Source organism: Brachypodium distachyon, chromosome 2, assembly GCF_000005505.3.
Source record: "Brachypodium distachyon strain Bd21 chromosome 2, Brachypodium_distachyon_v3.0, whole genome shotgun sequence".
Lineage (NCBI taxonomy): Eukaryota > Viridiplantae > Streptophyta > Magnoliopsida > Poales > Poaceae > Brachypodium > Brachypodium distachyon.
The window spans coordinates 12814484-12829257 of NC_016132.3; the positions used below are offsets into that span (position 1 = coordinate 12814484).

The 14774-nt window shown below is 43.2% G+C and overlaps 2 protein-coding genes across 5 annotated transcripts; one reads left to right on the forward strand and one right to left on the reverse strand.

Moving 5' to 3' along the window:
- The first annotated feature begins 870 nt into the window (after window positions 1–870).
- Window positions 871–11427, forward strand: LOC100836248 (structural maintenance of chromosomes protein 5). 4 transcript variants are annotated; one of them, XM_003567722.4, is made up of 28 exons: window positions 871–1296; window positions 1404–1477; window positions 1563–1712; window positions 1846–1950; window positions 2032–2177; window positions 2754–2865; window positions 2944–3099; window positions 3266–3387; window positions 3458–3602; window positions 3679–3744; window positions 4265–4393; window positions 4867–4965; window positions 5059–5224; window positions 5306–5451; window positions 5573–5636; window positions 5706–5830; window positions 5932–6009; window positions 6361–6433; window positions 6651–6754; window positions 7056–7172; window positions 7852–7929; window positions 8024–8123; window positions 8207–8261; window positions 10453–10501; window positions 10590–10677; window positions 10772–10844; window positions 10938–11041; window positions 11122–11427. In XM_003567722.4, the coding sequence occupies exons 1-28, from the start codon at window positions 897–899 to the stop codon at window positions 11172–11174; spliced, it is 3177 nt and encodes a 1058-aa protein (XP_003567770.1). In that variant the 5' UTR covers window positions 871–896; the 3' UTR covers window positions 11175–11427. The 4 variants fall into 4 exon arrangements, with proteins under 4 accessions (XP_003567770.1, XP_024315529.1, XP_010230945.1 ...); XM_024459761.1 differs by lacking the exon at window positions 7852–7929; XM_010232643.3 differs by lacking the exon at window positions 3679–3744.
- Window positions 11428–12595: 1168 nt separating this feature from the next.
- Window positions 12596–14392, reverse strand: LOC100843451 (putative RING-H2 finger protein ATL12). The gene has a single exon (XM_014898825.2). The coding sequence runs from the start codon at window positions 14033–14035 to the stop codon at window positions 12767–12769; it is 1269 nt and encodes a 422-aa protein (XP_014754311.1). The 5' UTR covers window positions 14036–14392; the 3' UTR covers window positions 12596–12766.
- Window positions 14393–14774: the final 382 nt, after the last annotated feature.

A 14774-nucleotide genomic window follows, 5' to 3' on the forward strand; every position in this document is an offset into this window, starting at 1 on the left:
CTGTTTCCACGTAGAAAATTTGTTGGTTGTAAATGAAATATTTACAGGAGTAATTGTGTATTTATGAAATATTTGCGATTTATGGGAGTAATTGCAAATTTATGGCGATATGTGAAAATATACGTGTGTAATTGTGTATTTTTGGGATAAACTGCAAATTTCTGACGATATCTGGAAATATACGTGTGTAATTGCGTATTTACAGGAGTAACGCGAATTTCTGGCAATATCTAGAAAATATACATGAGTAGTGGCGTATTTATGGGAATAATTGCAACTTTCTGGCGACATCTGAAAAATATACGGTCGTAATTACATATTTGTGGGAGTAAATGCAAATTTTTGGCAATAGCTAGAAAATATACATGAGTAGTAGCACATTTATGAGAATAATTGCAACTTTATGGCGATATCTGAAAAATATCCGGTCATAATTACGTATTTATGGGAGTAAATGTAAAGTTTTAGCAATAGCTGAAAAATATCACATATTTATTAAAATATTTGCGTATCTACGAGAGTAATTGCAAATTTATGGCGATAGCTGGAAAATTGACAGGAGTTCCCCCTTCTGTGCCGTCCCCCCTTCTGTGCCCTATGGACGAACTCCAAGGTAAAGAAAATGGGCCTACGGTACCAAACTAACAAATGGGTCGACTACAGTCTACTGTGATGGGCCTACGGTAGAAGAAAGGCCTTTGGTTGGGCCTGAAAAAGAAGAGAAGGCCCGTGGCGTGGCGGACAATGATGACAATGGCCGGCGGGCGCGAGGATCGATGCATCGTCCGGCCGGTCGCACCGGCAGTTTTCCCTCCAAATTCCCCAATCAATCCCGCCCACCCCACTCAAAGCCCTAGCCATTCGGCCGCCGCTCCCCACCCCACCCCACCCCACCCATGGCGGCCTCCCGCTCCGCCAAGCGCCCCAAGATCGCCCCCTCCTCCTCCGCCGCCGCGCCCCTGCGAGGGGACGACGACTACGTGCCGGGCAACATCGTCGAGATCGAGCTCTGCAACTTCATGACCTACGACCGCCTCGTCTGCCGCCCCGGCCCGCGCCTCAACCTCGTCGTCGGCCCCAACGGCTCCGGCAAGAGCTCCCTCGTCTGCGCCATCGCCCTCGCCCTCGCCGCCGACCCGGCCATCCTCGGCCGGGCCGCCAGCGTCAAGGCCTTCGTCAAGAGGGGGGAGGACTCCGGCCACGTCAAGCTCACCCTCCGCGGGGACACCCCCGACCACAACATCTGCATCACCAGGAAGATCGACAGCGATAACAAGTCTGAATGGCTGCTCGACGGTAAACTTACACTTTCAGTCTTCCTCCTATCAACACCGACTTGTAGTACGGAGTACTATGCAATTCTGTTTGCTGAAGGAAAAAAAAATGTATGCTCCTGCCTGCAGGTGCATCTGTCCCCAAAAAGGAAGTCATTGACGTTATCAAGAAATTCAATATCCAAGTCAACAACTTAACCCAGGTTTGTCTTTCATGTTATTAATCCCATACGAATTCATTCATGGAAGCAACTATACCTGATTTGTGTTGTTCAACACTCCCTTCAGTTCTTGCCGCAAGATCGGGTCTGCGAATTTGCAAAGCTCAGTCCTATCCAGCTCCTAGAAGAGACCGAGAAGGCCGTCGGTGATCCTCAATTACCTATTCAGCATCGCCAGCTTATACAAAGGAGCAGAGAGTTGAGGGATCTAGAAGTGGTAAAGATCAATGCTCTTTATTTCCTTTATGTTTGCCTTAACTTGCGAAGCTCGTTTGTCTGGCTTCACACACACGGTTCCTTAGATAACCTCAGTCTCGCCAGTTCACCACCAATTTTATGTTTGATTTTAGACTGTAAAGTCAAAGGAGCACACCTTGAATAATCTAAAGGCCCTCAACGCCGAACAAGAAAAGGACGTCGAACGTGTCCGGCAAAGAGATAAACTGCTGAAAAAGGTCTGTTTCTTGGCTGGTTATGAATGTTATGGACAGTAATTTTCCATGATACTATAATACTGCTTGCTGACTGTGGCATAGGCTGAGGTAATGAAGAAGAAATTGCCATGGCTGAAATACGACATGAAGAAGAGGGAATTCATACAAGTACAGGAGGAGGAGAAGAGTAAGAAGAAGATAATGGAAGAAGCAGCCAAAATCTGGGAGGATGCAAAAGCCCCTATTGAGTACGTATCATATTCACAAGGATTCATCCCAGTAATTAATTCTCTTGACTCGGAAAAATCATTTTCTACGTGCTTCTTAAAGTTCCTCGCACTACATGATCTATTGTTTGTTCTGGTGTTCTGCATCTGATATAAGGTTCCCTTTCCGAGACCTTCAAGCTATATGGACGCAATTTTGTTTATCTATCACTCTTGAACTAATATTTTTCAAACACTTTTGAGCTGTTATTCTTTCACACAAGGAACTTTACTGGAACTCAATTCCTGATCACCATCACTTCTAAGAGGTGGTCACTTTTGTTTTGCAATAGAACTAAGCAACCTTTGAATTGAATTCAGTCACTTTATATGAAATGCTCCCCTCAAAAAGCCCAAGCTAGTTTAAGTAGAGTGCTTTTGTGCTTCCTTGGCCATGCTTGCAACCTCAAGCTAGTAATAAGTTTCGTGGCAAGTTCCTCGATTCACATCTCTACTTAACTTTTATCATGGATCTTTTCATGTTCTTCAATCAAATCCTTCTGAATCCATCTCAACCAAATCCACTTATAACGTTTTCTGGTTTTGCAATTTCTGTAGAGGGCTCAAGAAAGAGAAAACTACTCATGTTTCAAGTACAAAGAAGATAACCAATCAGATAAATCAAAATGCGAGCAAGCGTCGGGAAATTACCGAGGAGGAGCTAAAGCTGGTGATGGACTTGTCTTTGCACAAATCAGACTCACATGACGGTTTTGTTTCTTATCTTTGACACCTTTCGTGGTATCAGGCTACACGATTGAAAACCACGTTTGATAGCATAGAAGAGCTGAAAAGGCAAGAAAAATCTCGGCAACAAAGGATGTCGAAGGCTAAGGAAGATCTTGCTGCAGCTGAAAGGGAATTTCAAGATGTACAACCATACGAACCACCTAGAGCCGAAATGGTTTGTTTATCTATTTTTTGCTTCCACGATCTTTTGCTTTCTATTTATATATGTTTTGTTTGCATCTATAACCGACTGGTATCTATGCAGTTTATGTGCTCACAGTAACACGGTATTCATGAGTTGTGGTATTTACGCCTGGGGCTAAAAATTTCTGTTTGCACAGGCACAACTAACAGAGCAAATTGCCACACTAAGTTGTGAAATAAACGAACTCAAATTGAGACGAAAGGCCAAGGAGTCTCAGTTAGGTCAACAGAAGGAAATTCTCAGAAAATGTTCTGATAGGTATCCATTATGCCAATTTCTTTCTATCCACCCATGACTTGTCTACTTAACACATATTTACTTACTACAGGTTGAAGCAAATGGAAACTAAGACCAATAAGTTACTCCAAGCATTGAGAAATATTGGTGCTGAGAGAATCAATGAAGCATACAACTGGGTGCAAGATAACAAAAATGTGTTCAGGGGAGAAGTCTATGGGCCTGTTCTCCTTGAGGTTTGTTTAGTTGCATGCCTTTTATAATGAAGGCATTTTTTTTGCATGCAAGATACTTATCATTATACTTTCCCAGATTAATGTTCAGAATAAGACTCATGCTTCTTACTTGGAAAACCATGTTCCGAACTATGTATGGAAGGTACTAATACTATGATAAGGTTTGATGTTTTGTTGCTAAATTCTGCTGTGCATACTACCTACTGTTTCCTTTTATTTTAGCATTTCCACTGAACATATTTCCTCCATTTCATTTATGTTTGCTGGGCATACCTAGGAGGCACAAAATTGAAGTACTATTTGATAGTATTGGCCATGATTGCTCAAGTTGATCATATTCCATCAAATGTTGAATTTCGTGGCTCCTAGGTATACATGCTGGACAGATATTGTTTAATGGAGTCTAGAGCAAGGAGCCTTTAATCAGACTGGTGTAGGTCTACCAGTGGCTGCAGGAGTGCAGGTCTCCCATTGTTATGGGCTTGCACATTTTGCCCTTGTCTTAAGCTTCATTAATGTGCAGTGCCCTGTTCTTCTAGATTAAGATCCCTTGCTAACTGTTTTTTTTGTTGCAAATCTTGCTTATCATCTTCATTGGTACCTATGAGATGAAAACATTATATCTGCAAACAAATTAATTGCCATTTTGCTGTTTGTGCCAGTCATTTGTTACTCAGGATGCTTCCGACCGTGACCTCTTGGTTAGACAACTGAAGCAATATAATATTCCTGTTCTGAACTACACAGGGGACAACAGTATCATGAGTAGGCCATTTGAGATAACCCCGGAGGTCAGTAGATGGACCAATCATAATAGAATTTGAGGACAACGATGTGTGTTATTTATCATCACTCCCTTTTGTTTCATTAGGGCTGTTTTGTTTTGCAATCTTGTTCCATGTTACATAATGTGTGCATGCAGATTTCATGCCAGTACTCTCTTTTGTGTTTGGATCATCCTCTTTCCTAATTGTTATGCACAAACAATTCGCCCACACAAATCATCATCTCTCATCTTAACTACACTTAATGTAAGGGCAATTTAGTAGTCCTGTTTGACTTGTTCCACTCAAAAAGAATTCCATACACCTGAAATTATCAATTCTAACTTACTAATGGAAAGGCAGAGCTCTGGCCATTTTTGTGATTATTTATTTACTTTGACTATCAATCTTGGTCTTTCTGTATTTTTGCGCCCAATCAATGTTCAATGAATGAATCGAGGCAGTACTTTTGAGTGCTCTATTTATTGTCCTATTGACAGATGAAGCAACTTGGTATCAAATCACGACTTGATCAAGAATTCGATGCTCCTCCTGCTGTGAAAAATGTTTTGATTACTCAGGCTTCAGTGGATAATTCAGTATAACACTGCTTATGTTTAGTTTATTAATCTGTACTGAAGTTGCACTGGTCATGACTTCAAAGAGTTGGTCTCCTTTGTATGTCCATGCAGTATATAGGTACAGACCAAGCAGATAAAAGAGCAGATGAGGTGGCAGATCTAGGTGTTCTTGACCTGTGGACTCCAAGTAACCATTATCGCTGGTCCAAGTCAAGATATGGCGGTCATTTGTCAGGATCTGTAGATCCAGTGTACCCTTCTCGTCTTTTCATGTGCCGTATGTGCTATCATCTCAACGTTGGTACATTTGTTGATTATATGGTTTGCCTATGCCTAATGCTTGCCAGCCTTCTTTCAGACTTGGATGTTAGTGACATTGAAAGACTTCGATCTGAAAATGATGACCATATGAAAATTGTTGAAGGCATGGAGGAAGACCTAAAGAAGCTTCACAAAAATCAGAGGGAACTAGAAGACAAAGAGGCAACAATCCGCAAGCAAAAGGTTCCATATATGTTCATATTCTTCTCTTCATCCCATTCAAGTAGAGCCCTGTTTTTTTGATCGAATAAGTAGAGCCCGGTTGTTTCTGATAATGCTTATCTTTTGATCGTCATAATTTCAGGAAGGGATTATTGACATGATGAGGTCCCAAAAGAAGAGACGAGAAGAAATGCAAAGGCGTGTCGGTATGGATATGGTGATTTTTAGCTTTTATTCCACATGCAGCTTGTATAATATGTCGCTCTTCTCTCCAGATATTAGAAGAAGGACTCTGGAGGACATATATAAAGAGGAAGATGTGGAATTTAGCACAAGAAAGCTTATTGATCAGCTGGCAAATTTAAATGATAATCGGTTTCGAGCAGTGATAAAACTCAAGGTTACTACATTCTTAAGCTAACCAACACTATTTTGCTTATCTTGAAGATTATCATCAAGACTATATGTGTACTCACTTCAACTTGATTTTTGTTCTCTCAGAATTTGCTTGTTGAAGCTGTTGCTCTCAGATATTCTTCTACAGAAAAGAACATGGCTTCTATTGAGCTTGATATAAAGGTATGCTCTTCAAGAAAGCAGTCACATCTTCAAAAGTAAATAATACTGTTTAAGACCTTTTCAGTTTACAGGTAATTAATCACCACTATTGTAGAATGCTTCTCTAGGATAATAGTTCATGCTATTAGTTTGGTGCAACTTTCACAATGCACACACATGGCACATTTGTGCAGTCATAAAAAATGGTGAGCTGAGTCAGTCAACAACAACCTTTGTCTAATGCTGTTCCATCTCTAAACATCTCACAACATACAATTATCTTGCCTCGTATCATCACAAGAATTTTGAAAAGCTTCTTGTACCCAAATTTTGTGCATGTTCTCTGCATTAACTTTCATTGGTATCTCATAGATATCGGAAATGGAAAAGGATGTCAAGAAACATGAAAAGGATGCTCTTCAAGCTGCCAGAGAATATGAAATCCGTGAGTTGGCTCTACAATCATCTGTGTTGCTGCTTCTAACTAGTATATTGAAATCGAAATGTTCTTAGTTGGCAGTCGGGCAGTATTGGAAAGCGACTGACTTGTTTCTTCTGTTGCATCGAGATTTTGCCATGTTATGAATGATATTTTGTATCATCAGTGCAGTAATTTATGGAAAATTTATTAATCACGCTGAACGGTTTTAATCATCCATCAGGTAAACAAATCACTCAAGAGCATAGACATCAGCTGCTTAAAGCAAAACAGCATGCAGAGTCAATATCTATGATCACGGAAGAGCTTGCGGCAATGTTTCTTAAGGTATAGCTTGTATTGATTTTAACAAAATCTGCTTTGAAAGTATTTCAGGATTTGAATACTTTGTAGTAAAAGTTCAACGTCTATGAACTCAAATGGATAGATTGTTTAAATGGGATTATTGTTAGCACATCTTGATTCCTTATGCTCTTTCCTTGTCTAGCCCATCCAGTTTCCTGTACTTTCTGTGAGTCTACACTATCCAATGAGCTGGCTTCTTGGACCAAATAAAGAACTTGATGTCATGATAATTCAGCACCTAGCACCCATTTTTTTTATGGTTCCATCTCCTTTGTTAATGCAGATGCCTACTACCATAGAAGAACTGGAAGGTGCAATACAAGATACTGAATCTGAAGCAAATTCTATGCTGTTTCTTAACCAAAATGTTCTGCAGGAGTATCAAAACCGCCAACGTGAGGTACAGCAATTTTACAGGTGTAATGATGATATGTGATGAATGCATTTAGCTTTGCTTGCATAGTTGCCTCATACTTAGCTGTTCAGCATCTACATGTCATATCAGGAATATGAAGTTTTCAGCAGGTTTAGAAACAAATAGAATCTAGCTGGTCAGAGTGCTGACCATTTAGGAGGGATATTTCTTCTTTTTATTAATTTTGGTAGCGTCGCTGATAGATTTGCCTCTTCACGACACAGGAGTAGCCTTGCGATAGAAATATTAAAGGATGTTTCTTAAATGATGCTCTAGAGCATAACTCTACGAATCAATGGTGGCCGTATGAAAGGGGCATTGAAACCTGTGGAGCTTGGTTACGCTTCAGTTATCTTCCTTGAAGGGAATGCTTTCCTTTGTAGACAGAATATGCCACTATTTGATTGCAGGAAAACAAACTCCCTTCACTATTTCTTCTAGGTATTCGCGAAATACTATCCTCATGGGGTAGCATATGTAGATCATAAGAGGTTGGCACCTTGAACTTTTCAGAAGACCAAGTTCGAGCTGATATATTCACGACAGAGAAAACCTCTTCATGTCCAAACCATAATATGTTCCTTTTGAGCTACTCATCAATCAGCTACTTCTACATGGAATAATTCCTGCTCACCAAGACATTTTCTCTATTTCCACCATGTAGATAGAATCAATATTAACAAAACTAGAAGACGATAAAGTAGATTTTGAGAGATGCCACTCGGACATAGAAACCACAAAGGTTCGGACATTTCCCCTGGTGACCTACATCGCCATCAATTTTTCAACCTTTTTATGATATTGTCATTCTTGACTTGATTTTGCTGATTTTCTAGGGTAAGTGGCTCCCAACTTTGCGGAGTCTTGTTTCAAAAATAAATGACACCTTTAGTCGCAACTTTCAAGAAATGGCTGTTGCTGGAGAAGTTTCACTCGGTATGTATTTTGGATCTGCTCTATGTCATTATTTGTGCACTTCTGTATAACATACCAATTGCTGTACCAAAATTTCTTGGCAGATGAGCATGGTCTTGATTTTAGTCAATATGGTATTCTTATAAAGGTGAAGTTTAGGTGAGTTTCTTTTCCCAGATGCATTATTTTGTTATTTCTTGAAATTGGGTAAATAATAACTGGCATAACTGCACATACCCGAAAATAGTACTGATTCCTGATTTTAAATTTTAACCATGCCGGTACGTACTGCATGCATAGTTAACTTAGCCTGGAGTGGGATGCTGTAGCCAAGCTTAGTCCTATGAATGAGTACTGGGTTTTTTGTAATTGCGAGCCATTATAGTTACTTCAGTTGATTCTAGGATGTGTATGCATAATCGTGTGATAAACAGTCTTCAGTTTTTTTCTGTTAATATGTAAAGTGTTGAACTGAAGCATTAGAGAAGCAGTTTGTTCATCTGGGTTTACAAATACATGCCAATCTAGCTATCCTCCTTCCACATATCCCTGCTTTTCGTATATTTTAATTTCACTTGAGTGGGTCAAGATAGTCAGGTTATACTCTATCAGAGCAAATTTCCTTTTTTTCAATTCAAGATATTTAATGCTTTGACAAATTAAAGCACCATTCCCCATAGAGATATGTACATTAGGGGGATCCTTGGGTTAGGCACAGTAATCTTCAAGAGTCGTTCACTACTGCAAATTCAAAAAAGAAGATAATTCTAGTTAATGGTTCCATCCTTTTTGTGAAAGTCTCCACTCTATTACATCTCCAGTTCACTCTTAATTTTCATATTCATCTTGTCCTTGGTCAGGAACAACCATCCCTAGTTTTGAAAACCAGACCGGACCAGCGGTTGAACCGGAAAAAACCAGAACCGGCAGCTTTCGCGGTCTGTTAAGCGCACTGGACCGGACGGGCCACCGGAATGGTAAAAACAAACTGAACCGGGCGGTTTTGTGGAAAACCGGTGAACCGGCCGGTTTGGCTTGGGCCGCCCTGTTTGACTCCTGTTCGGAAGATACCAAGGGTTCGTAGAGAGAGAGCAAGAGATGGTGACGGCCAACGGGCCAGACCGCCAGGAAAGAGACAGGAGGAGGAGATGCGGCGCCGGCCGGAAAGAGAGAGAGGAGGAGATGGCGGCGGCGGCCGGGAAAGAGAGAGAGGAGATGGCGCCGCCCAGAGAGAGAGAGAGAGACGGAGAAAGAGATCAATCAAGAGAGAGACGGAGAAAGAGATCAATCAACTGGCGGCTAGGGTTATGTACGATGTATCGTGGCTGGCCCAGTGGATGCATATTGGGCTTGGACTAAAACTTAAATGGGAGCACTTGCTTGCATACGTGAGCCTGGGCTGACTTGGGCCGACTTGGGCCTGGTATGTTTATATCTTAAAAACCAAACCGGTTCAACCGGTGAACCGGCGGTTCGACCGGAAAAACCTGAACCGAGAGCCTCGCCGGTTAGGTTGCCGGTCCGGTTTTCAAAACTAGGCAACCATCTGAACAGCTTTGCACGACCAAGTCTCCACTTTCTTGCATTTAGTGTTTCATCTGGCCTCAGTCAGGAACTCTGGAACAACCATCAGAACAGCTCGTGGTGTTCAGAGTTGTCTTCTACGCAATGTCTTTTGCCATTGTGTTCTTTTGTTTTATGATCACCTTTCTAGTGTGTTTTGTAACACCGGAGGTCTTAGTAATTTGCTTAGTGGAGCCAACCTGTGGCCTTTTATCTTATGGTACTAGTGCATGCCTTTTGTACCACAATGAAGTAGGGTAGAATAGAAGCAATTCAGTACACAAAAAAAAAGCAAACTGTATGTATACAGTGAAGAAAATGATCTATGTCTTCCTTTCTTTCTTTCCCTATGTTGGTCATTAGAGGTCTCTTTAGTCTTGACTTTTCTCTCCCCTATCTTTTTTTTCTTAATGCAGATTTGCTCTTGTTTTACTGTTAAATAAATAAGTAATTTCGTTAGCAGTTTTCGATAGAAATTATGTTGTTCCGGTCACTATGGTTCAGTTGAGTTAAAATCTTATACTCATGATTACCCGGAAAAAAGAACTTTATAGCCATGATGATTGAGTCTTAATCTTAAGTTAAATAAAAGACAACGATTCTGTGAGTAAGAACCACTTGATGAACATTTGTTGAATCAGTGTAATGACTCACAACATGGAGAGAAAGTTGTAACACAAAAGAATCTGAAATTTATGGAGCTCAACCATGCATGTTTCGGTTGGACCTTATTTTGTGGCACTATTTTCTTTCTTGTAAAATGAATTTGTACTATTGTTTTCCTCAGGCAAACTGGCCAGTTGCAGGTGCTAAGTGCTCATCACCAATCTGGAGGGGTATGGATAAAAAGTTGCCGGATATATTATGTCTACATTTTTTTACGAGTGCTTACAATTAAAATCATTTTTCTTGTCATTATTATAGGAGCGATCAGTTTCTACCATCCTGTATCTTGTATCGCTTCAAGATCTTACCAACTGCCCCTTCCGGGTGGTTGACGAAATAAATCAAGGTACGCTGCCTGTGTTCCCATGTGCAGTAAGAGTCAGCAAAATGATGTAGTAGCTTGTGCGCATTGATCAATTCCCTGGAAATATAAATTGCAGGAATGGATCCCATAAATGAGAGGAAGATGTTCCAGCAAATTGTGAGGGCGGCGAGCCAACCAAACACACCCCAGTGAGTGGCTCAACTCGAAACAATTTCACCTGGAGATGTCCTGGGGTGTGCGTGCTAACCCCGTCACCTGTTTGTTTGTTAATGTGTCTGCAGGTGCTTCCTGCTGACACCCAAGTTGCTGCCTGATCTGGAATATAGCGATGCGTGCAGCATCTTGAACATCATGAACGGCCCCTGGATTGAGAAGCCAGCCCAAGGTTAGTGACAAACTTTTATTACCTGACTTATCGATCCCGGCCGGATATATAGCTGATGTGCTGTACTACGATGGTTGCAGCTTGGAGAGCAGGTGATTGTTGGAGAACGGTCATGAGCGTGCCCGGCCATTAATTTAACCATCTCTATATGCTGTAAATATAGCTAGGTTAGGAGTGGATAAGAGTCAAGCTAAGATGATTGCTTTGCTCTATTCATTATCCACTCCTGAAGCTGAAGCAGAAGCTGAAGCAACTATTTAGTTGGCAAGGAGTTCAGTGTGACCAAAAACCATTTTGTGAATAGCGAACCTAGGGGGTGATGATGCATACGATTGACTATCTTTTGAACCAATTAGTTTTAATTTGACTTGACTTTTTCTATGCTAGCATTGGATTGAACCACTTGCTAGTAGGAATTCGTCATATTTTGGCTTGTCTGTTTGTCATTCGTCATGACAAATTGTTAGCCTGTTTTGTTTGTTTATTAGGCAGACGTCAACGACTGACAGCCACTCCTAAATCCAGAAAGAGGGGGAGCAGTTGTGTGCCGGTAGCTCTAGCTAGACAATGGCTGGCAGGTAGGACAAGCTAATTAATCAAAAGCTCATTTTCAACGTAGCTCGCTTATCGCTGACCTCATCAAGAAACAGATGGCGGTCGGTAATTCAAAGCAAAAGATAACTTGTTCATCTTTGGCCTTGAGCTTTTATTTTTGCGTGTGTTGGTTCCTTGCTCAACAAATCTCGAGTAGAAATATCATTCATATATCCAGTTTGCGATTAATTTGTTATAGCATTGATCTATCTACTCCCATTAGCGGTCGTTCGGCCGGCAGATGCGTACGTCACTAAAAGGAAGGCTAAGATATATTTGCACAGTGCTTAATTTGGTTGACCTGACCAGAAATTAGTCCAATACTTGTCGAATTATATATGCATGTGGGCGTGGCGGCCAGGCTAAAATTCCATCCATCCGTTCGTCAGGATATCTAATACTAGAATGTATTAATAATTTGATCAGCTGCAATGGGTTTGTTTTGTCAGATAGAATAGCTCCAATGATTTGGAAGCAGGTTGGCATGCATGAGCATGAACCGATTAGTTAATACCAATACTGATCTTAACACCAAAATGGAATCAGCAGTTGCAATTTTTTCCTTGCCTAGCTGTTCCATTTATATTACTCATGTGTGTGCATACATAGATATATGTAGTATTTCATGTATATTATATACACTAGCAGCCAAGAACATGCATGTCAACTATGGTTTCCAGAGCTAGTTGAGAAGAGCATGTTAGGTCGGCTGATGGGCTTGTATATCTATATGTGATGGATGATTGCAAGGTGCATCGAAATAATTCCCAGTTATTGTACTAGATATATACACTAGTATACATGTACATGTGAAGCTTGATTAATTTGCCGTAGTTTTGGAACCGAATCAGTCCAGTCCAAGACGTACGTAGGTAAATTCGAGCTTGATATTTCTCCAGTGAGCATGAAAACGAAGAAGAAGAAACCTGCAGATTTGAGAAGACCAAAAGAGAAGACGGGTGGAAGGGGAAAACAAAGGAAAGGAAAGAAATCTGTAAAATTTGTATGCAAGGCGTTTCAGTTTACTTTGCTACTAGTAGTAAATAATTCCCTAGGGATCAGTACATACATGCACGATCGAGAGAGAAACTTTGTGTGCAAATCAATCTATGGATGGTTTGGTGTTCAATTTTACAGAGGTGGGGAGGACGAGGCTGAAGCGTGGTGCGGCCTTGTGGCGAACCAGCGAGCCGTCCGGCGGGCGATGGGCACCCACCGCCGCATCTCTTCCTCCTCCGTCCTTGTTTCGTTCATCCTCCTGGGCAGCCTCACGATCTCCGACATGGAGCGAACCCCGGAAGTTATCAGCCTTGAGCTTGACGCAGCCAGTCCTCCTACTGTCGTCGTTGTTGGTTCCACGACGCCGTCGGAGCTGCCGCCGCAGATGCCTGATCTTTTGGACTTCTTCTCGTGGTGTTGACCATCTACCAGCAGCCGCTTCTTCTCCACCGTCCGGCCCTCCGACGGCGGCGACACCACGTCGATGTATAATATGCCGTCTTCGTCTTCCTCCTCTTTGTCTTGGTGATGAGGATGATGCTGAAACAAGGCGGAGATGTCGTCGTCGAGGCCGCTGGAGGTGGAGCGGAGCATGAGCTTCATCCGGTTGTCGAGCACGGCGAGGTCCGCCGTGTTGAGGTCGCTCCAGCGGCTCTTGAACAAGGCGTCCGACACCACGATCCGGTGCTCGTGCCGGTCCAGCTCAGGCTCAGGCTCCGGCGGCTCATCAAGATTGAACCTCGCCGACCGCACCCGCTCCACGAAGATGCCCGTCTGCAGCGCGTCGTCGCGTTCCTCTGAAGCAGCAGCGGCGGCGTCGTCGTCGTCTCCGCTGCCGGCGAAGACGAAGCGCGCGCTGGCGGTGGCGAACTTGAGCCCGAGCTCCGCGGCGTCGTCGGCGTCCACTCGGGCGCGGCAGAGCGGGCAGCTGGCGTTGGAATGAAGCCAGCGGTCGACGCAGTCCAGGTGGAAGGCGTGCCGGCACCGGGGAAGGAGCCGGAGCAGGTCGGCGTCGTCGAACCGGGCCAGGCACACCGCGCACTCCAGCCCCTGCCTGGCGCCTCGCAGGGCCGCGAACCGGAAGAAGGGCAGCGACTCCACCACCGCCTTCGCCACGCCGCCTCCGGTCGTCGTCCCCGGCGCCGGCGGGAGGGTGCTGCCGGTGTCGGTGGCGGCGGAGGGCGGAGTGGAGGGATGGCAGAACTTGGCGTACATGAGGAGGAGGAAGGTGAGGGAGAAGATCATGGTGAAGATGCCCACCACGATCGCGATGCTCGGCCGGAACGCCACCTTGATCCCAGCCCCCGGCGGCGTCTCCGGCTCCGGCTGCTGCCCCTGCACCAGCTGCGCCGACATCGCTAGCAGCACCAAAGGGATCACGAAGAGCAGGCCGTCCGCCATGGCCAAATTAACACCGGCCGACCGATCGACCAATTAATCGATCAGTGTCGCCGGTGCTGCAGTGGGCTTCTTATGCAGCTGTGGGAGACGATCAAGGAAGCCAACAAGTGCAACGCCATGGATGGTCGGTCACCTCGATCTCCAAGCTAATTAAGGTGGAGCTGCCCGATGGGACGAATGAATTTTGAGACGATGGAATGGAATGGAATGGGCACCCAAGCACCCCCTCTGGCTCTGGCTAGCTTTTGGATTAACCGGCTGAGACTGAAATGTAGTGGTTAGCAGGCTAGGTCGAAGCTAAGTATTGAATGGAATCACGGTGTCAAGTGGGTGTGTTTTTCTTTTGGTTTAATTTGGACGTAGGATAGCAGCTTGTCTTATCTCTGCGCGCGCGCGTGTTTGATTATATCATCAGATATGTGCCCAAGATGACATACATCGACTTGCTCTCTGATCCCTCGCTGGGTTCAAATCCATTGCATTCATGCCATGTCACGCTCCTACTACAATTTCTTCTTATTTCCACGGTGACAAATTCCTTTTTTTTTCTCCTTTTCTTTGCATTGCCATCTGGCTTTATTTCAGTCAAAAAAAAATTCTGGCCTGCACGAGTTGGACTAATCAATCTTATACTGTTTTTTAGTTAGAAATCAATCGACATGTTAACCATCGGTTCTTAATCCAATGATATCAAGTGAGAGATAAGAAAACGGAGGATGACTCTCAGATTTTAATCCAA